Source organism: Prionailurus bengalensis, chromosome B1 (assembly GCF_016509475.1).
Source record: "Prionailurus bengalensis isolate Pbe53 chromosome B1, Fcat_Pben_1.1_paternal_pri, whole genome shotgun sequence".
NCBI classification, from domain to species: Eukaryota; Metazoa; Chordata; class Mammalia; order Carnivora; family Felidae; genus Prionailurus; species Prionailurus bengalensis.
In genome coordinates, this window is record NC_057344.1 from 105,620,192 (window position 1) to 105,645,828 (window position 25,637).

At 39.3% G+C, this 25,637-nt stretch overlaps 1 protein-coding gene across 6 annotated transcripts in view; it reads left to right on the plus strand.

The window, feature by feature from the left end:
* The first annotated feature begins 223 nt into the window (after positions 1-223).
* The window catches only part of SEC24D (SEC24 homolog D, COPII coat complex component), a 109,199-nt gene continuing 83,785 nt past the window's right edge, over positions 224-25,637 (plus strand). Inside the window, exons 1-6 of one of the 6 annotated variants that reach the window (XM_043569562.1) lie at positions 224-244; positions 4,512-4,670; positions 15,466-15,595; positions 21,901-22,049; positions 23,301-23,576; positions 23,847-23,977. In XM_043569562.1, the coding sequence (XP_043425497.1) occupies positions 4,553-4,670; positions 15,466-15,595; positions 21,901-22,049; positions 23,301-23,576; positions 23,847-23,977 (804 nt within the window). In that variant the 5' untranslated portion in view covers positions 224-244; positions 4,512-4,552. Of the gene's footprint in view, positions 245-2,081; positions 2,348-2,655; positions 3,101-4,511; positions 4,671-15,465; positions 15,596-21,900; positions 22,050-23,300; positions 23,577-23,846; positions 23,978-25,637 lie in introns of those variants that run through there. The other 5 variants (XM_043569563.1, XM_043569566.1, XM_043569564.1 and 2 more) reach the window with 5 other exon arrangements.

Below are 25,637 nucleotides of genomic sequence, written 5' to 3' on the forward strand. Positions count from 1 at the left end.
GCTCCACGTTGGGTGAAGAGATTACTAAAAAGTAAATAAATAAGAATAAATTTAGAACAGAAAGACCCTAAAGAACACAGAACTCCAGCACATGGACACTCTCTGTGACCTCACCTTTCAGTTAGGATTTGGTTACCAGGGTAACCACATTAATTATACATGGAACATCAGAGGCTGACATCAGGTGACAGTGGGGTAGTTTGGACCAAGGAAGGCTGGGAATCCAGGCTGATCCTCCTGTCTGGTAAAGGCCAATAATCCTACAAAAAGCGTAATTTCAGAAGTTAGTCACTAAAGGGGTGGTATATAAGGTCACGAGAAGGGAAACTGGCCTGAAACCAGAAGTCTATTTCATAAGAAAAAGAAATTTGTGATGGGTAACTCCAGTAACTGGTGGAACTGTATGGTCTATTATGGTCTTAGTTATTTGAAAGCTTAACTATAAGGCAGTTACAGGAGAGAAAGGCAAACCCATTTAATAGAGAAGAGCAAATCAGAGTAATATTAAGAGAAAGAAAAATGAGGTAAAAATTACTTTGAAATACAATTAGAAGGCATGACTTCCAACTAAAAGACTAGGAGGTTATTTTCATTTTCTGAAATTTGGTTTATTAATCTATAAGTGATTAAGTTGAATTCACTTCTCACTGAATACTGACTTATCCATATATCTAATCCCTTCCAGCTTTAAATATTTAGGAATTTAACACTTAGTACTGAAATCACAAGTTGTTTGTCTGGTATCCCTGAACAAAGAGTTAGAAAGAATTTATAAATTCAAATTTAGTGGTTTTATAGAGGCAACAAGCCAACCAGCTGATAGGAATCAGCTCTCCTATCTCTGAGAGACTACTGTTTCTTACATTGTGACATAACTGTGATATGACAACTTTTTTTATTGCTCTTACAAGCTGTGTTGCTTCAACACAGATCAAAGCTTCCTAAACTTCATCAAACATTTTCATTATACTGAGAATACAGGAAACAAATTTAAAAAAATTTTTTTATTGTAGATTTTCAAATCTAACCAATGGGCAAGGCATCACACTTTAAAGCTGTAGAAAAAGGAGAAGTGGGAACGAGACCATTAGACTTCACCATGCTGGAATAACTTAAAATGCCTGCAAAAACTCATGTAGCATTTCAGCAGTAGCATTATACCCATGCAAGTGTTTGCCCAAGGATTTCATCAGTAAAGGGATTTGTCAAGCAGTCTTTATCTTCTTGCAGTCCAGAGAAAAGCATATTTTGAAAACAAAACACTGATTTGGTTTGCTTTGTGTAAGTTTGGTAGCTATACCAAACCTAGGGTTGGCTGAAGGCCTTTCTATCTAGCAGTGGGGCATTGTGAGAAACCAGCGAGATGGTCCTAGTTTTTAAGGCTGGATAGAGAAGTCAAGTCCCAGGTCTCACATAGGTTGTCTTTCTCAGCTGTTTCTTAACAACACAGCTAAACACTGGGTCCTTATGTATGAATTGATTCCTGTTTGGGGTGGGTTCAATCATTCTCCCTCACAATGAATCTGTAGGCATTCCTTGAAGGAATACACAGAAGTCTAGCAATTTCAGCTTCAATGAAGGCACCTCTTACCACACTTTTCAGTTAGGACATCTTTTTCTACCTATTTTACACGTTGCCAAGCTGCTTCGGACGTTCCTTCTTCTGTAGTGCATTGCACAAATGCGTCATCAAATTGTCCGTATACACGTGCCAGATTCACCTTTAAACTCTCATCTCTTCGGAGTCTTGAATCGTGTACCTTCCATATTAGCAAGCAATACCTGTAATATCAGTTACTCAAGTAATACGTAATGAATAGCTGAAGCTGCAACCTGTTGAATGAAAGAATGAATGAACCCTCATTACGCACTCCCGCCTTCCTACACGGCTCCGCTGTGAAAACACTGATTTATCAAAAGCGTTAACATTTTGACCTGTTATAGGGGAACAAGCAAACAAAGAAACAAACAAAACACACAGAAAGAGGCGACTAGAAAAAAAAAAAAAAAAAGGAAGGACGGGCTGCCCAAACTCCGGCAGTTCTCTCGGCCAGGCCCCGCCTCCGGCCCCGCCCCGCCCCGTCGCGTCTGTGCGCGTGCGCCGGCGGGTGCGCGGCAGCCGGTCGGAGCCCCGGCGCTGGGGGCGCGCAGCCGGGAGAGTGTTTGACGTGGCAGTTCCCAGCCCAGCTGCAACTCTGTGCGCGAGACCAGCCTGTGGGGACACAGGGCCGGGGGAAAGGCGCCGCGGGAGCAGCGGCCGCAGCGGGAGCAGGGTCACCGGGGGCAGCTGGCGCTAGGAGCAGAGCGCAGGCTCTCGGAAGTCCAGAGGCGTGCGGGAGCAGAACAGGTAATGCCTCGCCCTGCCTAGCTACGCTCTGGCGGGACAGCCCCTCCCCAGGCACAGCTGGAGCGGGGTGCGGTGCGGGGCCTGGGATGGGGGTTGGCGGGAGGCTGGATGCTAAGCTGTGGCAGGGCAGCGGAGGAGACCTCATACTTAGCTCCTACAGCCCTTTCGTGCAGTTTAATAATAATAGGGGTGGGGTGGGTGGGCGTGGGCATTTTTTTTTACCCGCTCCCGCCCCCATCTTTTTGTCTTGGGATGCTGGGACTGCGTGCTTAGGGTCCTCACCAGCCCCAAGATTCCAGGGACACTGCCAGCGGTTTTCTTGTCTCCGTATCAACTTAATTTCCTTTTTGGAGGAAGGCGATATTGGAAATATTGATAGTAAAAATGGCAACTGTATCTTCAAGCTTCGGGACATCCTGAATGTGCAACCAATTTGTCCAAATCCGAATCTGGTCCAGGGTGAGAGGCACACCTCGGCGATAATTGACCAGTGACAATGGCCTGGGGCTCCCCAGATTTTGATCCTAGGCCTGCTGTTGCCAAGTGGCTTTCTGCCATGTCGCCGCTTGAAGCTGAGTCAGGTTTCTGTAACTTGGTGCTGTGTGAGGAAGTTTGACGTGGCAAACCCGGCTGCGTGAGGAAGCAAATTCCTGTCAGGACCAGTAGAGAGGGACCCGACTGCTTGCTTCCTGCTGTTCGGAGTGAACATCCCGGCCTTGCCTCTCCGTCACTCAGCAACAGGCTGCTACGTAGGTGTGTGCTCCTGCTGACTTCCGAAATGTGCTTGGTTGGATGAGCTTGACCAAAGCTCAGGCTGCCACGTCTCTCTCTGCTGAAGTGGGAGGAGGGAAAAAAGTGTTGTCAGTAACAAAGTGGACCAGCAGGCTTCTTCCTGTCTCTCCTCTCTGCAGTTCTTGCCTTCCAAGGAGAGGAAAGTGATCTTACGATATTTTCGCTTGGTCCTTTTAATTTTGGAAACGCATAGTTTAATAGGAAAATGAAACCGAATGAAGAATGACATTTCCTGAATGTAGGTCTATTTCAAGGCTTAGCAGGTATCACCGAAATTTACCTTAAAAGGTAGTATCGTAAAATAACAACAGGAAGGGTATTTCTATGCCAGGTAAAAGAAACCGGAGAGAAATCGTAGTATCAGTGTTTTATATCTGCCAAATCTTTAGAAACTTTATTTTGTAAGAGGGACCTGAGGCCCAGAGAGGTTCTTCACCTTATCCCATGTCACACAGCTAAGTATTAGTATATTTATAGTGAAAGCCTACTTCCTTTGCTAGGATTCACAGCCTTTTTTGTTACAAAAGATTTTTTGACAATAGTTCTGTGAAATGTCTCTTGTCTTGTGAAACCTGGAAAAAATGGAAAATTTAAAACAAATTGGTGTTTAGCTTCTGAGTAGAATCAAGGTGGGTATGTTACATTTGTGTGTGTGTGTGTTGCCTGAACATATATGAAGTTGCTTTTTTTCTTTGTTCCTTAAATATATGTGCATATGTTTTCAGAGGTGTGATATTTAAATTAGAAAGAGAGTCTGTCATCTCTGAATGAGAAACCACTGACAACTCCCAAATTGTTGTAGGCTGCAACCTGCCTTAGTCATTTCATGACTCACAGAGTGAGTCCATTATCCGCTCCTTTATCTTCTGCTATTTGTTGGACTATTGATCTCTCTTCGTCCTAACTGCCTAACGAAAATTACTAATTAGGATAGCACTGAAATGACACAAGCCAAGAAACATTTGGTTGCAGACCACTGGCAGTTGTGCTGGTCAATGAATTGAATGACTGTGATTATTGCCAGTGGCATGCTTTGCGCTGAAACAGGGCCATGGAAACCAAAGGCACAAACATAGGAGAGACTATCTGTGAAATAGTTCATTCTTCCAAAGAAAAAGTGATTGGCAAGTTGTTATTCATATTTTGTGCCTGAGAATTTGCCTATAGAAGCGAGTTACTGAGTTCCATAGAGCTATGATTAGAGCCTGTTTAGGGGATAATGGTATGATATGTTGTGTGATACGCAGACGTCTCGTGCACCTGATATTTTCCTCAAACCATTGTAAATATTTACTAACGGCATTCTTATTTTTAATAGCATTAAGTAACTCAAAAATCTCTTGTTGACTTTTTTTTTTTTCTTCTGTTGCAGGCTTCTTTTGTAGAGCTATCCCTTGGAATGATATTTTCATAATGAGTCAACAAGGATATGTGGCTACACCCCCCTATTCTCAGTCCCAGCCTGGAATAGGTCTTTCTCCACCACATTATGGACACTATGTGGACCCCTCTCATGCAGGTTCTCCACCAGGTAAAGTGCATTATTTTGGCTTGTATGTGATTATTGATTCTCAGTACTCGGAGACTTAAGATATTCTGAAAGAGCAGCTTTGGGAGTGTTGAATGGTCATTATATAATGCAGTGGTTTGAGAGTATAGGCTTATTTGGAAAAGTATATTATAGAAGAAGCCTGCATCATCAGTTTGGTTATTGCTTAGAATACAATGAGTTTGGTTTTAAAATATAGATTAAAACAACTGACGAATGGATAAAGAAATGGTGGTTTATATACACAATGGAGTACTACGTGACAATGAGAAAGAATGAAATATGGCCTTTTGTAGCAACGTGGATGGAACTGGAGAGTGTTATGCTAAGTGAAATAAGTCATACAGAGAAAGACAGATACCATATGTTTTCACTCTTAAGCGGATCCTGAGAAACTTAACAGAAGACCATGGGGGAGGGGAAGAAAAAAAAAAAGGTTAGAGAGGGAGGGAGCCAAACCATAAGAGGCTCTTAAAAACTGAGAATAAACTGAGGGTTAATGGGGGGGGGGAAGGAGGGGAAAGGGGGTGATGGGCTTTGAGGAGGGCACCTGTTGGGATGAGCACTGGGTGTTGTATGGAAACCAACTTGACAATTTCATATTTAAAAAAAAATGAAAAAAATAATTAAAAAAATAAATGTGACCTTTGATTATTAAAAAAAAAAAATAGATTAAAACAAAGAAGCTCCTGAATGTTTTGTTTTTACTGTTAGACTTGTTCTTGCTATTAATCAGTTGTGTGGGGTTATTTAAACATTTAATAAAAAACCGAATTAAATATGTACATATATATCATACATACTATATATATATATATATTATATATATATATACATACACTAAAGTGCTTTTGGCAATCATAAAAAATCAGGCTTGATATTGGAAAAATATGATTAGATTCATATGTCAAAGATTACGAAGTGATAATAACAAAAACATGGCCTTACCTTGAAATAATTAGTGATTGAAATCATTAATGGAGTGGGATTACCATTGCTCTGATGGAAGTTGGCACCATGAAGCCACCTCCCTTTATCAAGAGGCTGCTCTGATGGACCCAAGTTTCAGGGTCAGGGGTGAGGCTAATAAGAGCTTGTTTCAGGTCTAATGGTCCCAAATTTCCTAAAAATATTTGTTTAAGACAGTTATTAGGAATTCCGGAAGAATGCTGAGGAATTCATCTCAAATTGTTGTGTAAATCAGTGAGTGTCTCTTGGGGATCACTAGGACTGACTCAGATATGTAGAATCTGGGCTCTGCTGGATGGCATGTATGGAGTGCAAATCACTGAGGGCTGGGGAATGCCCTGTAGGGAGGCTTGACTGCAGCAGCCACACAAAGTTTGTTTCAGAAGATGCTCTAAAGACTGTGAATTTCCTGTGGAAAGTGACTCTTGTGATTTAGTCTGCCCCTCATTTTTAAAAACCTTCAGATGAGGCATCCCCCTCTTGTCCAGAACCAATCTTCCCCATAATATTTATAGATCTGGATCCTGTAGGAACTTTTTCTTGTTTCTCTCTATCAGGTGGTTCATTGCCCCTCTGCATTTGTATATGATGAAGATTATAAACTGCTCTTTTCGAGTGCTTACCATGTATCAAAAACTGGTCCTAAAAGCTTTACATGCATTATTTTATTTAATCCTCACACAATGCTATGCAATAGATTATTAGCCCTGTTTTGCAGCTAAGGAAACTGAATGGCTGGTATACTATGATTTATCCAAGGTCACAGAGCTGGTGGGGTAGCCAGGATGCATACCCAAGTATCTCAAGAAAACAAACAACAAACTCTAATACACACCTAAGTAGAACATTCAGTATCATTCACTCTTCCTTCCTCTCTTCAAGACAGCCATGTTTTTAAGAAATTACTTGCTTTCCTCAGTGACTCTCCATCCTTGCCTTTCAGTCCCTCCATGGCTCAATGTAGTCTGCTCCATAGCTTGGGCCCCATCCACTCTTCCCCTTCTCCCACCAAGGTCATCAGTGGCCCTAACACCAGATGCAGTAGACACTCTCCTGTCATCTTTTGAATTTGACACTGCTTATGGCTCTTCTTTGTACAAAACTCTCTTTTCCTTTGGTTCCAGTGACACCATATTTTATTATTTTTCTTGGTGGCTTTTTGGACATCTTTTTCTAAGGAGTCCCCTACACCTTCTATATGACCATAAGTATTGCTGTTTCTCCTTCTTTGTTCTTCTTAATTTTTTTTTTAATTTTAAGTAATCTCCATGCCCAACTTGGGGCTTGAACTCATGACCCTGAGGTCAAGAGTCGCATGCTCTACCAACTGAGCCAGCGAGGTACCTCTCTCCTTCTTTGTTCTGTCATCACCCCTTTTCTCTCACTCTATAGGTATTTCCCTAGGCTGTAACCTTCCATATGAAGTACTAATCTCTCAGATCTATTTCTCCAGCCCATATGTCTCTCTTAAGCTACAGACTCTTATTTTCAATTGCCCACCTGTGTACGTGGGCACATTGAACTCATCATATCCAAAATAATTCAGAATGTTTTTCATAAAACCTACTTTTCCCTGGCATTCCATATCTCACCCAACATCAGCATCATCATCATTCACTCAGTTATCCAAATTAGAAACTTTCACTATTAAAAACATTCTCTCCCTTTTACCTTCTTCAATCCAACTGTCCTTCCAATTTCTTTTTTAAAAACCATTTTTTTAATGTTTATTTATTTTTGAGAGAGAGAGAGAAAGAAAGAGGGAGAGACAGAGAGTGCTGTCAGCACAGAGCCTGATGCAGGGCTCGAATCCACGAGCTGTGAGATCATGAACCAAAGTTGGATGCTTAACTGACTGAGCCACCCAGGCGCCCCTCTCCCTATTTCTTTTGGGGAAATAGTAAACCTCTTTCCTACCTGCTTCCTCCTCTCTATCTTGTCACTCGTCTTGTTCAAGCCATCCATTTCTCATCTGGATTACTAAAATAGTCTCTTAACCATTCTCTATCTTCAGTACTGCCTTTCTCCAGACCATCCAGTCCTGTGCTAGAGGGATATTTATTTATTTATTTTTTTAAGCTTATTTATTTGTTTTGAGAGAGAGAGAGAGAACATGCAAATGTGAGCAGGGGAGGGGCAGAGAAAGAGAGAGAGAATCCCAAGCAGGCTCTGCACTGCCAGCACAGAGCCCAAAGTGGGACTGTGAGGCCGTGTCCTGAGCCAAAATCAAGAGTTGGAAACTCAACCCACTGAGCCACCCACGTGCCCCTGGAGGGATTTTGCCTTTCTTTTTCTTAAAACCTTTTATAGCTTCCCATTGGCTCTGATTGAATTTTAGGCTCCATAGACCTTCATTAATTTACCCATTTTCTTTTTTTCATCTGCCAAATTATCATACCTGTTATTGCAGTGGTACTAAGCCATTAGTCATTTAGAGTCTGGTTTGTACTGGTGCTCTCATTTGCACTCCACACCACCAGAAGGTGGATCCATGCCTTCATGTTGTCCTCCACACTCCTGCTTTAGACTCACTTCAAGTGCTGTGCCTACAGATGTTTCTGACCACTGTTCTTTCTCAGGCTTGTCTATAAGTCCTTTTTTCCTTTTGTGTTCTAACATTTGTGCAGGCCTCTATACCATTTGCCACACTGTAGTTTAATAGATGTGCCTGGAGCAGGGAAGGTACCCATTAAATGAGTGTGTGAATGACAAGCCGCTCCATTCATCAGCAACTCTCTGGTGTTTACCAGTATTAAAACAATAATAACAAGGAAACTTCCTCTGTTGGATTAAAACCTTCACACTTTAATTTAAGCCTTTTTCTGCTTATTCAATTCTCAGATGGATACCGGGCTATCAGACTCTATAAATATACCTTTTTGTAAAATATGGTGTTTTTGTTGAATTATTTAAGGCTGTTACTACATTACCCTAGCCTTTATTTCTCTGGGCTGAGTGACTCTAGATCTCCTAATCTTCAGTCATCAGGTGCCTTCTTTTCTAGTCTTTTGGTGACCCTTTTATTGGTTTTCTGACAGATACAGGCAATCTAGTTGTGGTTCTTTGAAGTATCTTTTCTACCATAGATATGAGCAGTGCTAACTCTTGTTTTGTGTTTCTCACAGATCATACCTCCATTTGTGCCTATTGTGTGATGCTAGGGCTATGTAGTAAAATTTAACACATTTATTGAGTGAGAAAAATACTTGCGGCAATATAACAATGAATAAAATAAACCTAATCTCAGCCTTTAGAGTACTTACTTACCTAGTGGGACATGTGTCAAGTACCTTGATAGTGGCAATACAGGGGGTGTAGTAGTATGATAAAGGAGGTAGAAGGTGGTATGGAAGCACATGTCAGGGGCACATAACCAAGACTTATGGATAAAGGGAATCCTCCTGGAAGAAATGACCTGGAAGATGAGTAAGAGTTGGCCAGGTAGTGAGGCAGCTTAGTGGGGTCAGGAGGTGGCACTTTTGAGCCATTTGCAAGAGGTTCAGCATGGCTGAGATGTAGAGTGCCGGCAGTGAGGGGTATGCCTGAAGTGGAAAGCAGGGCCATTTTAAGACTTTATTTAGGCTTTATTTTAAGGTCAGTAGGATGCCACTGAGGCATTTTAAGCTAGGAAGGGTCATAATCCCATGTATATTTTAAAAAGAGTTATATTCTACATTAGAAAGGATGGAGAAGGCATCAGACCTGGACACACTACTTTCTGGAATAGGGTTTCTCATCCTCAGCACTGTTGACACTTGGGGCCAGTTAATTCTTTGTCGTGGGAGGTTGTGTTGTGCAGTGTAGGATGTTTAATAGCATTCTTGGCCTCTACTCAGTAGATACCAGTACTCCCCCTCCTATCCCCACCTGACCCATCCCCATCCCCACGCCTTGGCAACCAAAAATCTTAGACATTGCCCAAATGTGTCTTCAGAGGAAAAATCATCCCTGATTGAGGACCACTTGTCTGGAAGCTGAGAGGCAAGAACTAATATTGATGTCCTGGAACTAAGGTAGGGCGATGGAAGTGGTGAGGCTTATAATAAATAGCAAACTTATATACATACACTACCGGGCACAGTGCCTCGGGAAAAGTAGTCATTACATGTCCATGCAATAGGGAATTTATCTTTGTTTTATTTATTTAAAATTATATATGTGTGTGTATGTATGTACACATATATATACACATACACACACATATGTATATTTAAGCATGATAAGTGCATTCCTTAATCACCATCATCTATTTCACCTGTCCTCCCACACTCATCTCTCTAGTAACCATCAGTTTGTTCTCTGTAGTTAAGAGTCTATTTCTTGGTTGGTCTCTCCATCACTCTCTTTTTCCCCATTTGCTCATTTGTTTTGTTTCTTAAATTCCACATATGAGTGATATCATATGACATTTTTCTTTCTCTAATTTTGCTAGAGCTAATACCTATTCTTCTCAAACCATTCCAAAAAATAAAAGAGGAAGGAGAACTTCCAAATTCATTTTATGAGGCTAGTATCACCTTGATACTAAAACCAGATAAAGGCACCACAAAAAAAAAAAAAAAAAAAAAGAGAGAGAGCTACAGGCCAATATCTCTCATGAATGTAGATGCAAAAATCCTCAACAAAATATTAGCAAACCAAATCCATCAATACGTGAAAAAAATCATACACTAACAGGAGCCCTCTTGCTCTGTTGGTGGGAATACAAACTGGTCCAGCCTCTCTGGAAAACAGTGTGGAGATTCCTCAAAAAATTAAAAATAGAACTACCCTATGACCCAACAATAGCACTACTAAGAATTTACCCAAGGGATATAAGAGTGCTAATGCATAGGGGCACATGTACGCCAATGTTTATAGCAGCACTTTCAACAATAGCCAAATTATGGAAAGAGCCTAAATGTCCGTCAGCTGATGAATGGATAAGAAGATGTGGTTTATATATACAATGGAATACTACTTGGCAATGAGAAAGGATAAAATCATGCCATTTGCAGCAATGTGGATGGAACTAGAGGGTATTATGCTAAGTGAAATGTCTGTCAGAGAAAGACAGATATCATGTTTTCACTCATCTGTGTATCCTGAGAAACGTAACAGAAGACCATGGGGGAAGGGAAGTAGAAAAAAATAGTTACAGAGAGGGAGGGAGGTAAACCATAAGAAACTCTTAAATATAGAGAACAAACTGAAGGTTGATGGAGGATGGAAGAGAGGAGAAAGTGGGTGATGGGCATTTAGGAGGGCACTTATTGGGATGAACACTGGGTGTTGTATGTAAGCCAATTTAACAATAAATTATATTAAAAAAATAAAAAAATAAAGTGCAAAAAAAATCATATATCACAATTGAGATTTACTCTCAAGATGCAAATGTGGTTCACTTTTTGCAAAACAATCAACATGATACATCACGTCAACAAGAGAAAGGATAAAAACCATATGATCATTTCAATAGATGCAGAACAAGCATTTGACAAAGTACAACATCCATTCATGATAAAAACTCTTTGCAAAGTGGGTCTAGAGGGAACATACCTTAATGTAATAAAGGCCTCATAAGAAAAATGCACAAGTTATATCATACTCAACGATGAAGAACTGAGAGCTTTTCCCCTAAAGTCAGGAACAACACAGCAGTGTCCATTCTTAACCACTTTTATTCAATACGGTACTAGAAGTCCTAGCCACAGCAATTAGACAACAGAAAACAATAAAAGGGATAAACTTTTTTTTTCACAAGTGGTTTTTAATTTTGGTTTTAGTTTATCAGATCCAGGGCCAAGTCCAAGATATACTTTTCTGTGATGTTGTTTTGGTCAGGAGTTTTTTTGTTGGTAGCAGAGACTATTATAGTAGAAAGTGATTTGTTAAAGGTATCAGGAAGCTAAGAGAATATAGAGAAAGCCAGAACCAGCTTGGGAGTCCATGGTCCATAGAAATGCACACTCCACACAGGACCATTCCATTAGCAGCCACTGCCTTTCTACCCCAGAACCACCATTTCCGCTTCCTGGCCAGGGTCTCCCAGTGATGTGTTGCTTTGCTGAATTTAGAATACATGGCAACTACATTTTTAAGAGGTTTATGCAATGGATGTTCTGTCTTTCTAGCTCAGGACCATACAGAAGGGCAAGCCAGAAAGGAAAATGGAATTGGTATTGAGTAAGCCAGTCTATATCTGCCATGATATTAAAGACCAGTTTGTGATTTTAGATATTTTTCTTTTGGCATAAGCATAGTTATTAGTTCTTTCTTCTGGTATGGTTTTTCTTATTAAAATTCTCGTACTGCTCTATAAAGAATTCAATTTCTCTTTATCTCTGACCACTTTTGAAAATACCTGTAATGTGATCAGGAGAAGACTGTGACTTTGCAGATAAAAGTGATACTGGTTTCCCTTTGCCCTGAGGATAGAGTCCAAATGGCACACAGCACTTTGCAGCCTGACCCGACCAACTTGGACAACCTCTGTTCCAGCCACTTTTTTTCGTAATCTCTCTGCACTGAACCTTCTGCCTGTCCCTGATCATGCTATGCTCTCTCATATCTTTGCTCAAGTTTTCCCTTCTGCCTGAAACCCTCTCTCCTGTCTCTCCACTAAGAAAACTCTTGCTTGTCTTGCAAGATTCAGCTCAACCAGTCCTTTCTCTTTGAACTTTTCCTTGATTTCTTTAGGAAGAGTTAGCTTGTCTTTCTGCATGTTATAACACTCATCACATGACATTGTCATTTTGTTTACATGGTTGTGAATTCCATAAGAGCTCTCAGTGTCTCAAAGGCACATTTAATGTATATTGAACAAGAATGAGTTTGAAACGTTGCCATAGAGTTGATTTTCAAAAACAAAAAGGAAAGAACATTTTAGTGAAATTGGTATATAACAATACTGCTTGAATATATTAAGCTGTTTTTTTTAAATTTTGTTTTTGTAACCAGAAATTTATTAACATGTGTGTCTCATGGATACATATGGGAATACTCAGCCATAAGTAATGCTGAAAACTGTTTTTTTATTTTCTGGAACTATATATGAGGATTGTTGATGAAATTGGTATTTAGCTATTACTTAAGGAATTCGAATATTTCTGGTTTCTTGTAGTACATATAATTATTATTTTGGCACTAGTGTTATGGATTTTCTACTTTTGTCCAAAATAATGTTTCAAAAATGAAAATGCAAGTGTACATATAATTATGGTGTATATGTTCTGTTAGAATATAAATCCTTGAAAAAATGAGGACAGGGGTATATAGTCAGAGGAGAGGAAACCAACATTTGTTGATCAATTACCTTATTTATCAGGCATTTCTGGGTGCTATTATACCTATTGTCTTATTCAATTCTCAGAACAGTCCTTGGAGACAGGGAACATTACTGCCATGACACAGTGTTAAAAGTTGAGGTTTCAAAAGGCAGAGGTATCTTATCAGGGTCACAGCTGTTAACTGATGGGGGAAGGAATTCAAACCCAAGTCTGTGTAACTGCAAATCTCATGTTTTTCTAACTTTGGTGGCTTTGGAGTTTAGAACTTTATATAAAAATGTGGTGTTATAAGACTATTGGGGTGCCTGAGTGGCTTAGTCAGTTAAGTGTCCGACTCTTGATTTCTGCTTAGGTTCTGATCTCACGGTTCCTGAATTTGAGCTCTGAGTCAGGCTCTGCTCTGTCAGCTGGGGATTCTCTCTTTCCCTCTCTCTCTGACCGTCCCCATGTTTGCACTAGCTCATTCTCTCTCAAAATAAATAAGCATTAAAAAAATATTTGTTGTTTTTCTTCTTAGTATATAAAAAATTGCTAAGTAAGACTGTGACTGTAAAATTAATAAAACATTTTTCTTAAGTTTGAGGAATCCTGTTTTAAGAAAATAAAACCTTTTTGAAAGTTTTGATAATAATCATGAATACAACCATTTCACTGGTTATATTACATTCTGTATTACCCAAGCATCTGAAAGCTTGCTGTCAAAAGTATTATGATGATAATATAAGAAACTTTAATTGGGCAACTACATGGTCACCCAGTTAATTCTCTTGCTATCTGAGAGAATAAGCTCTCTAGAGGAAGATAAAAGTAGAAAGGAGATGTTGGATATGAAATATCATCATGAAGTCAAGTGGAGGAGTGCATAGAAGCCATCTAGGAGGTCACTGATAATGGTGCCAGAGAGAAGGGTAGAGTCCAAAGTAAGTTGAATAAGAGGTGCCTGGGTGGCTCAGTCGATTAAGCATTCAACTCTTGGTTTTGGCTCAGGTCATGGTCTTGAGGTTCATGGGTTCCTGCCCTACACTGCGCTGTCAGTGCTGAAGCCTGCTTGAGATTTCTCTCTCCTTCTCTCTTTGCCTCTCTCTCTCTCAAAGTAAATAAATAAACTTAAAAAGAAAAAGTAATTTGAATGAGCTGGTACAAACCAAGCAGGTTGGAAGTGGAGAGAACAAATAAAGACATATGTTGTCACAGATGATCTAATCGAAGCCTTTCATTTTGCAGTGAGGGAAACTGAGGTCCTTAAAGATAAAATTCTTACCCACACCATGCATGTGTTAGTAAATGGCCAGGTGGGGCCTTGAACTCTGACCCACACTCAGTGATTTTTCTTCTGTACCACAATTACTCTAGAAGAGAAAAATGTCTGCAAATAGTTCTAAAGAGAGACCTTTAAAGATCTATTTGACAAGAGCTGCTTGTAAATGAAAACAGTTACTGCCAGGAGCATTTCGTCATCACAAGGGATCCCACCTTGTGTATGACTGAGTGTGATAACTTCAGCAGTTTAGCACCCAGCTATTTGGAATCCTGGAAGAATTATGAACTCTGCAGGCTTGCTTTGCCTTTGTTAGAAAAACAGATGCTACTTTCCTTTTGTTTTCCTCATGCTGTAATTCAAAGACATTTTCTAACTTTTGATTTTGGCTCAGGTCATGATCCCAGGGTCATGGGATTGAGCCCTGTGTCCGGCTCTGTGGAATGTGGAGTCTACTTAAGATTCTCTCTCTCTCTCTCTCTCTCTCTCTCTCTCTCTCTCTCTCTGCCCCTCTCTACACCTCCTGTGTACGTGCACACACTCTCTCTCTCAAAAATAAAAAAAATAAAAATAATAAAACACAAGGGCATTTTCAGAGAATTTTTTTCCCATAGTTAGAGTTAGGCTCTTTATGATACCTCATATTGTTTTGTTGTTGTTGTTGTTGTTGTTGTTGTTTTTGGAGTTATTTTCTGAAATCCAGAATGGCATTTTTCATTGCATATTCTAGCATTCTTTGTGTGATTGTGTGTTCTATCAAAGTTTTTCTACCAAACGCAAGTTTATTTCTTCTGTTTTAGTTTCTGTTTATTTTATTTTATTTTAATTTTTTTTAATGTTTATTTATTTTTGAGACAGAGAGAGACAGAGCATGAGCAGGGGAGGGGCGGAGAGAGAGGGAGGCACAGAAGCTGAAGCAGGCTCCAGGCTCTGAGCTGTCAGCACAGAGCCCGACGCGGGGCTCGAACTCACGGACCGCGAGATCGTGACCTGGCTGAAGTCGGACGCTTAACCAACTGAACCACCCAGGCGTCCCTTAGTTTCTGTTTAGTATTGAGATAATTCTCTTCTTTCTGCTCTCCTATCATTATGATGGTCAGATAACTATGGGAGAACCTGGTGTTGATAGGTCTGTGATGGTTAATGCAAATTTAAAGGAGAACTTGTCTTAACCCATTTTTTCCCCTCCTTCCCCTCCTAGTTTTCATTTTTAACCTAATGGCATGGCATCCTCTCTCTTTGCACATTCATACTCTTCTAAATTCATGCCCTTCTGTTGCAGGTATGATGAAGCCAGCAGGGCCTTTGGGGGCTGCTGTCCCTGGGGGGATGTTGCCTCAGGGCCCTTCACCTCCTGGACCCCATCAGTTTGGCCAGAATGGAGCTCATGCCCAAGGGCATCCTCCCCAAAGGTGAGCTAGGTAGATTTCAACCCTCATTTGTATATTCTACTAAAATGGTCTCACAAGTCCCTTCTAAACTTGCATGTTTATTGATTGAAAGTTTGACCTCTTGATTCTGCCCACACCCTTGAAAGGACTTGCTAGAAGACTGCCCTAGGAGACAAAGCATTTAGAAAAGGTAGGAGGAGGAAGAAAAAAACAATGCTAGTACATACTAAAAAATATATAAAAAATTACTTGTATCAATACCACACATTTTAATTTTGGATTATATTCCTCTTGTTTTAGAGTTCTGTATTAATCTCTAATTCCTTCAGATGTCTATGGCCTGTATTCCCCAATAAATTTTAAATTCTCTATCCTCTTGAATCCTTCATAGAACAGATCTCAGTGCCAGTAGGTGCTTCATAAATATTTTAAAAATTAAATCAGATTGTGGCCAATGGTAAAAACTGGATTTGATGTGGAAGGTACACAGATGCCGATGAAGGATTTTTGCAGGACAATAGTAAAAACAACAGAGGAAATAAATCTTCTGTTTGTGTTTTTATAATGAATTCAGGAAGGAAAAAGTTGAAAGTTGGAGGCAGGCCTGAGGAAGCCACGATAGGAGATGTAGGAGATATGTAGAGATGTGCACCCCACTGGGGACTGTCACCTGGGAGGGGAGCCAACATCACACCTTCCCTGCTGGAAGTCCCATTATTGTTTGTCCTGTGAGCTGCCACTGTTGAGACTCCTAGTGCCAAGCTGTATGTAGTGTTTACTTTGGAATTTCTCCAAGGGTTACCTGGAGGCTTCATTTCCCAGGTTCCTTTCCCAGGCTGTTAGGCTGTAGGGTTGGGTGGGAGGAGTAACCCCTCAATGTGAATCTGGACCCTGCTGCTGCTGAAGCCATTTAGTTATCCTTTCAGGATAACTGCTGAAGCCATTTAGTTATCCTTTCAGGGAGCCTGAGAGTAGTCCCTGTTAGTGGGAAAACTCTCTGGAATTTTAAAAATCGGCAAGTTAATTCTCTTAGAGGCCATTGGTGAGGTTCATACTTTCTGGCTCGTTTGTCATGATAACTTCTACCATTGGAACGGTTGCTGTGAGATACAGAATGAAGGTTAATGCAGGAAACAGGATGAGTGAGTCTAAGTAATTTGGTTTATATGTGGTTTAACAAGGAGCACAAAGTCAATGGACCTGACTCAGGACCTGAGTAGTCTCACTAGCAATGGTGGTGGGGCACAAGGATCAGAGTAGGAAGGCTAAGAACCAAGATGCCTTTTCCGGCTCAAAAAAACCCCAAAAAACAAAAACAAACTAGTTGTGTGATGCTGGTGAAGTTTCTGGGCCTCTAGGCCTCCTCATTTTCTTCACTTGTAAAATGTAGAAATAGAACTCCTAGTCCAGAATACAGAGGAGAAGATCTGGAAAAGTTTATTGTGAACTGCCAGCATTTCAGATTTTTTTTTTTTAAGAAGAAATGCAGAAATTAAACATCTGGTTTGAAGCTAAGAAAGCTTTTGGTCACTGATAATAGCCTTGATTGTGTTGATCTTTTTGGTTCTTTCCATTTGTTTCACTTGAATTAGGTTCCTTAGAAATAAGTAAACTGTGGATTTTGCCATCAAGACAGACCTTCGCTGTGTGGTTCTGAGCTCAGCACAGAGTCTGGCACAGTGAAGAGTGTAGACTGTGTAGAGTCAGGACATGTTTGCTACTCTTGGCTGAGGCAGCTGTTCCTGAGTTCCCTCATCACAATTTTAACAATAATAATGTGGTTGTAAGGATTTTGATGATTAATGCTTGCAGAGAATCTTGCATAGTGTGCAGTGCCCAGGAAAGACTCAATATGTGTTAGCAGTTATCAGTACCATTTTCAGTGGATATAGAAAGTCTACTGTCTGTAGCTTGTCCTTCCTACTCATTCATTCTAGCTACTCATGACAACTTAGGAATTTGGTTTTATTGTGATTCCCAGGGAAACCTTGACAGATTTTTCCCCCCTCTCTCTACTATTTGCTTACTTCGACTTGAACTTGAATTAAAGATTGGAAATGGGTTTAAACATGAAAAAGTCATGGAAAAGTCAAGTATTCAGGCTCAGCGTCCATGTTTTTCATGTTAATTTGCCCTCATGGGACATATTTATGTGTATATAGTTAAATGGAAGGGCAAAGGACATAATGATTATGCAGGTGAATCACACAGGGATGGTCAGAGAGTATAGATGGCTCACGACATCTTCGTGTGACATCACAATTTCTTTGATGATTATAGCACTTCATAGGTGTTGTTTGTACTTAGAGAACCCATCAAAAAAATCTCTTAATTTTTACCATATCTAAACTGTCTACTAAAAACAAGATATAAATCAGTTATTATGTTGATTAAAATTTAAAAATTTATAATTTTTAGTTTTAAATATTGCTCCTTCATAGGCAATGCTTCATAAAATTTAAAAATCATACTTAGTCATTTGTCTTATTGATCTTGGCTGAGGCAGAATAAATGTCTTAAACGTGTAAATGGTACCAAAGTTATCTTCAAACTGTTACTGCTGGGTGGGATTAACCTAATGAATAAAATCTATAACTAAAAATCCATTTTTTAATTAGAAGAGGAAAAGTCAATTTTAAGTTATCTATTTTGATCAAAAAATGATGGATTGGGGTGGAGAGGGTATGAAGAAGAGACTCATCTTCCCCCATTAAAGCTGATAGGGTGAAATCTGCTAAGAACTTGGTTGCAGTGAAAAGGAGATATCAGGAAAAATAAGAGAAATAGTTGTTTTCTCTTTATTTCTTTTTTGTTTTCTTTTCTTTCTTCTTTGTGTGTGTGTGTGTGTGTGTGTGTGTGTGTGTGTGTGTGTAAAGCAGTGATGTTTGGTACAGGTTTTGTTTACTCTGTGGACTGAGTATTTAAAACCCAGGCCATTTTACTTCAGGCCAATCTTGAAAAAATTGTTATCTCCACATTCTAACAAACTTCAGCACAAAACTCACTACTTGAACAATTCATTGCAAACTTAAAAATAAGAAGTATTTGAAGTTGAACAGGCCACAGACAATGCAGTCAACTCTCCAGAGGGTTAGGACTAAACTGAGCCTAAATATTCATGTTTTATTAACCCTCTGATAGTAACTCTTTATTGACTGCTGTTTTTGGGGGCACCTGAGTGGCTCCGTCGGTTGTGTCCAACTTCAGCTCAGGTCATGATCTCACGGTTTGTGGGTTCGAGCCCCATGTCAGGCTCTGTGCTGACAGCTCAGAGCCTGGAGCCTGCTTCAGATTCTGCCTCCCTCTTTCTGCCCTCCCCCACTCACACTGTTTCTCTCTGTCTCTCAAAAATGAATAAACGTTTAAAAAAATTTTTTTTGACTTTTGTTTTTTATGGTGAATCTGCCCTTTTCTGACATTCATTGAAACAATAAATTAAAATATAGAATTGAATGTTTTCTTAGGCCAGAAACCTATTAAATGAAGGAATCAACATGAGAAATATTTAAATCATAGGATTCTTAATTTTAACCACATTATATTTATAGCACAGAAGGGGATCTTTGAATTCTATCTGCTCATTTTTTCAGTTTGAAAGCTGAGAGCTATGGAGATTAAGTGGCTTGCCTGTAGTCACACATCAGGGTCTCCAGGCTGGGAGCCTTAAGACCTGGATTCACACTTAAAACTCTGATACCTCCCTGCTGTGTGACCTTGGATTAACTAAGTTAGTAAAGAAATGAAATTGAAAAATATTAAACATGTTTAATATTTGTATGTTTAGAGGCTCCTGGGTGGCTCAGTCGGCTGAGCGTCCTACTTTGGCTCAGGTTATGATCTCACAGCTCATGAGTTCGAGCCCCACGTCAGGATCTGGGCTGACAGCTCAGAGCCTGGAGCCTGCTTCAGATTCTGTGTCTCCCTCTCTCTCTGCCCCTCCCCCACTCGTGCCATGTCTCTATCTCTCAAAAATAAATAAATGTTAAAAAATATATATTTGTATGTTTAAAATGTTCTGTTAATTTCTTTTCCCTTATTTATTTAGCCCTTTAATACTACTTTACTCTTAAGTAGTATTAAAATTGCTTTTAAAATTCAAATATGTTTAAGATTTATAACATTTAAGTTGGTTAGAAAAAAAATTTATTTCTAAAGCCTCATTCCCAGGACATATATTAAGCAATGAAGGATAAGTGGCATTTATGGGTTAAAAGCATGGCCTAATGGTTGTGTATTCTCTCATTCTTTATTTTAAATCATCAGCCTTTTGTTAAGTTAAAAAATACTGAAGGTTGCTTGTGTCATAACTTCCATTTGAAGCATACTTCATCCTGTTTGTACTATCTATATAATAAATTATTCATATAATTTTATATTTTAAAAATATGATTAACATTTATGAAATATTTGTGAATATATTTTAGATAATTTTTTTCTTAAGCAATTGAATAATGTCCCCCTGCACCCAATTTAACTGCTAGTTCTCAGTTCCTGCTTATTAGATCCAACTCCTATAACAATACCTCATTCTACATCTACTAATATATTCTTATATAGAATGTACATTCTGCCTGTGTGCAAGTATTTCATGTATGTATCTCTCATAACTTTTTTAAAAAGACAATACCATTTCTTCAAAAAAAGATTTTTAATCAGTGAATTTATAAAACATATTATTAAGACAATTCTTGAAATCATTTCTAAGTGACCAACAATATTTTAAATGTATCAACACTAGAGTTATGTTTTGCTCTGCCTTTTTTACTCCTAGTGTCATTAATAAATTAGAGAGATAAAGGAAACTTTTATGTGAGAAGTTAACTTTTATATTTTCTATCTTTATTCAGTTTTGTTACACAAATTATTTAAATCAAAAGATGCTTAATGTAACTGCATTGGTCTGGTTTCAGTTTTTGACAGGAGAGGAAATTGACAGCTTTGCTAAACAATATTGTTTGGGCTAAAGTGTTAATCATTGTAACTTTATAACCCTTTATAACCAAGTATTTGCTATATGATAGCTTGTACTTTTACATAGAAATAGCATTTTGATCATCATCCATTTAACTCAAAGTGTGGGATATCATCATTCTGTAATATACTTAACACTATACAGCATAATGGTCTGAAGGTTAATTGTAAGTTTTGTTATAGTAATTATTCAGTTTAAGATATATGGAAGAGGGGGCGCCTGGGTGGCGCAGTCGGTTAAGCGTCCGACTTCAGCCAGGTCACGATCTCACGGTCCGTGAGTTCGAGCCCCGTGTCAGGCTCTGGGCTGATGGCTCGGAGCCTGGAGCCTGTTTCCGATTCTGTGTCTCCCTCTCTCTCTGCCCCTCCCCCATTCATGCTCTGTCTCTCTCTGTCCCAAAATAAATAAACGTTGAAAAAAAAAATTAAAAAAAAAAAAGATATATGGAAGAAAATGACAGAAGAGAATTAGTGTGATGTTTTGGAAAGTGTGCTTGCTTAAGACCTAGGGAGAGGTTAGTCCTGGTTTCATCACACACAAATTGTGGGACTTCAGGCAAGCCACTGGCCTCCCTCAGTGGCAGTGAAGGATGGAAGGCAAGAGCGTGGGCCACTAGGGATATAGTTTCCAGTTTATGGAGAAATTGAAATCAGAGTATACTATCTGGGAAATTTTCATTTAACATTTTTATTTAACACTAAAAATTAAAAGGAAGTTATAATGTAATTTGAAGGGAAAGCTTTAACTTTATTCAGCAGATGAACTACAATAGGAACACTGTTCAGATGGCATAAACATACAGTAAGTCCAAACTAAATTAAAGGTTAAAGCATGGTGAAATTTTTAGATGAAAAAGAATGAATGACTTCAAAACTTTTTACTGAGTTGTTCACTTTCAGGTCCTGTTTTAAAGGGAATGTCCTGATTGCTGAAATTAGTGTGCAGTTGACATTTTATTTTAAAAAGCTGGGTAGGGTATAAGGATAATGATCATAAAGATACAACTACAGAGCATTTTATTTTTCTAGTTTCCATTCTGTTGATCATTAACCCTGGTATAGATAAGGCTGTGGTGGACTCAGCTTCCAACTGCATTTCCAAAGCTGGTTCTCTGTTTACATTAGGAATTTTTTGCTAAGTATCTTGACATGTTGAGCCTGTGAGCATAGATATGAGATGATGTTACATGATTCATTTTAAGTTTACATTCAGATTAATTATAGACTTAGCCTAAAATATCAGTCATTGCCCTAGTGCCCACAAGATGGGCTTATTTAATTTTACCAGTTTTTGACATTTGTTATCATTTCATATGAAACTATGATACTGTTTAACATTCTTTTTTCTCTCATAGATTTCCAGGTCCTCCACCTGTCAACAGTGCAGCATCCTCCTATGCACCATACTCACCCTCTACACAATCATCTTATCCAAGTCCTGCATCCACTTCATCCATCACCCAGCTGGGCAGTCAGTTCAATGCTATGCACATCAACAGCTATGGTAACAGTTTCATTATTAGTGTTCACTGACTGTCTATTTCATTAGCATTTTTAATGAGGAAGGTTTTCTCCATCTTTAAAACATACATGACTCTGGCACACCATACTGAAGTAATTTTTTGACATTTTTATATAAATCATCTATTACGTATGGCTATAATTAATTTTTTTCCTGATGATGCTGCCATTTATTTCAAAATAATTTGAAGACCCTCAGAAAACCTTACGTTCAATATTAGAGTAATAAAAAAAAACAAAAAAAATTTCTGACTTTAAAAATAAACATAGAACAGTGAAGTTATTTTAAGAAATGTGAGGTTAGGTTTAACCTTGTGTTGTTTATAATGGGGCCCTAAAATGAAAAATATAATACTCCTTGTTTCACAGTGTGTTTTGATTCTGTATTTAAATCATGAAAAGAATGGAAGCTCAGATGTTGTGAGGCAGAAAAGAGAATAATAGGAGAGAAAACAGTTACAGTACTGAGATTTGTATCAATAGAAATGCTGTATATTCCAAGTGTCATAGGAATCTTCACTGTAATAGGAGCATAGTCAGCCATTGATCTTGATGAAGAATGTTTCCATTACTTAAAGTTAGTTTTCTGGAAGTATCTGTTTAAAAAAAAACCCTCTATTTCCTATCTTTTATTGATTTCAAGATGGATAAGTCTCCAGTGAAGCAACTAAATTTCACATAATCAGAAATAGAAAAAATAATCTGGTGTCACATCTATTTCCAATATGATTAGAAAACATGTTAGTGGCCCATCCCTTCTCCCTTGTTATTTCTACCTGATTCTGAAATCTATTTGACCAAGTCAAGCACAGGCCACAAATAATTTATTGAATGTATGAGTTACCTGGATCATGCTTGTTACATGATAAAATTTTCTTCTATATGATTTTCTAGGTTTTGTACCAAAATACAATTCCTTAATTAGTGACATGTATCATGTAAAGTTAATGCAACATAGTTAAAATTCATCCCATTAATTTTCTCACCAAATGCTTTTACTCTTTAAAAATTCTCCAATTGTGTAAAATGCCCCAAATAGCATTTGTAGAGCTTTCTGAATGAAAATTCATCTTGTGGCAAAAAAAAAAAAAAAAAAAAAAAGAAAAGAAATTGGTGTATAAGTGTGCCTTCTTGTTTTATGTCAGGAAAAGAGGTGTCCCTGTTACGTACTTTGTAGAAGTTGGAGAGTTGAGAAATTCAGTGTTCAGTGGTCTGGTCTTCTTTTCTCACACAGGTTCAGGCATGGCTCCTCCTGGTCAGGGGCCCCCCGGCCCTCCACCAGCGCCTTCCTTCCAGGGTCCTCCACGACCTCCGCAACCATCTATTATGCAGCCTGGATCTCAAGTTCTCCCACCACCACCCACCACACTGAATGGCCCTGGGGCCTCACCCTTGCCTCCGTCAACGCACAGGCAGGACGGGTTCCCCGGGCCTGCTCCTCTGAATACCCAGTACCAGCCCCCGCCTCTTCCAGGACAGAGCCTGGGCACTGGATATCCACCGCAGCAGGGTAAGCAGCTTTGCTCTGTGTTACTAGGCATCCATCACTTACTTTTAAGGAAAGCTAGCTTTCGATTAGTGTGGCAAATGCAGAGAAGAGGGGAACCATAGACATTCACACTTAACTCTCTTCCCCTATAGACATTCACACTTAACTCTCTGCCTTTATATAATAAGATGAAAAAATGCAGCATGCTTGACTGAATAGTGTAATATGGTCAGTGAACACTGCATCTGGGACTTTGGGTTCTAGTCATTTCTTTTTTAAATTTTTTCCAAGCAGCCAACTATGGTCCCCAGATGGCAGGTGGGCAGCTCTCCTACCCAGGAGGCTTCCCTGGAGGTCCTGCACAGATGGCTGGTCCACCACAACTCCAGAAGAAGCTGGATCCTGACTCCATCCCCAGCCCAGTAAGTGCTCTCTCTCACTCCCACCATCTCCCTCACAAAGGACCATTCTTTATTCACTGTCTCGGAAACTCTTCAGTTTGTTAGCATTTATCCTGTCCTTTATTGTTGAAGCACAATACCCATCACATAGAGGCTTCCTTCTTTATGTATGGGGGTGGGGAAACTGGGTTCTGGCATATCAGGGATCTCCATCACAGAAAGCCTGTGTAGATTTTTGTTGTTGTTGTTGTTATCACAGAAACTTAACAATACTATTGATGTTTATATTGGCATATATTAGCAGTGTTTATTGATTATTTAATGAATAATTAGTAGACTATATAAACATGCTAGTTTAAATAAATAAAGGACCCTTTTCAATAAGGGTAAGATACCCATAGGAAGTGAAAGCACAAGGTATTTTACATTTTGCCTATTGAAAATTGTTCTATATAAAATTAGAGTTATAACTTCATTCTTCTCCATCCAAGTGATTTTCTTTGGAAGATTACTCTTTCGTAATTGTATCAGTCAGCTTTTATTAGGTTATTCTCCATAACACACAATCCCCAGTTTTACTTCCAAACATGAAGATTTATTGATTGCTTAGGTGACCTGTAGGCTGTACCAGCTGCAGTTTGGCTTTAGGTGCTGCTCTGTGTGTCCTTATCATTCCAGAAACCAGCATGAAGGGGCATCCTGTGTTTGGGACATGTTATTATCACGAGAAAGGGAGAAAAGAAAGAGAACTGGCCAAAAGGTGCAAGAGTTCTTAAAATTTTTGCTCGGATGTGGTACATGTCACAACCACTCACATGCCTTTGGCCAAAGCAAGTCATAACAAAGCCCTGGGTCAATGGGGCAGGGATGTATACTCCTGCTTCAGGAGAAACTGCAAGTCTGTATCAATGAGCCCACATGTATAGTCCTTTTGGAAGAATAATGAAATTGATACAGTTAACTTGGGTCTTTGAAGTGGTTCTATAAACATGAGTAGAAAAAGTTAGAGATAGCCCAAAGAGTACAAAGAGCTACCGTATTAGCCAACTTTTGCTATGTAATAAACCATCACTAATCTTAGTACCCTACAGCCACTATTTATTAATACTCATGAGTCATGGGTCCTCTGGGCAGTTCTGCTAGTCTGGGCCAAGTTTGATGGATTTGGTCTGAGCTTGCTTGTGCACCTGGGGTCAGCTAGAGGGTTGGCTGGAACCTGAATGGCCCAGGATAGTATATTAACTCTCTGTGGCTGCTGTGCCAAATTACACAAACTGGATGACTTAAAACAATAGAAGTTTATTCTTTTGTGGTTCTGGCGGCCAGAAGTCTGAAATCAATGTGTTGGCAGCGCTGTGCTCCCTTGAAAGGCTCTATAGGAAAACCCATTCCTTGTCTCATCTAGCTTCTGGTGGCTGCAGGCATTTCTTGGCTTATGGCCACATTACTTTTCTTTCTGCCTCTGTCATCTTGTTGCCTTCTCCTCTTCTTTGTGTCTTCTCTTGCCATCTCAAAACTCTTTCTTCCTCTCCATGAGGAAGTTATGCATGATTCCTTTCATGGCCCACCCAGGTTATTCAGGAGAAGTGCTTGTTTTGAAGACTCTTAATTTAATCAGTTCTTTTACCATGTCACAGGTAATAGTCAAAGGTTTCAAGGATTAGAACATGGACATATCTTT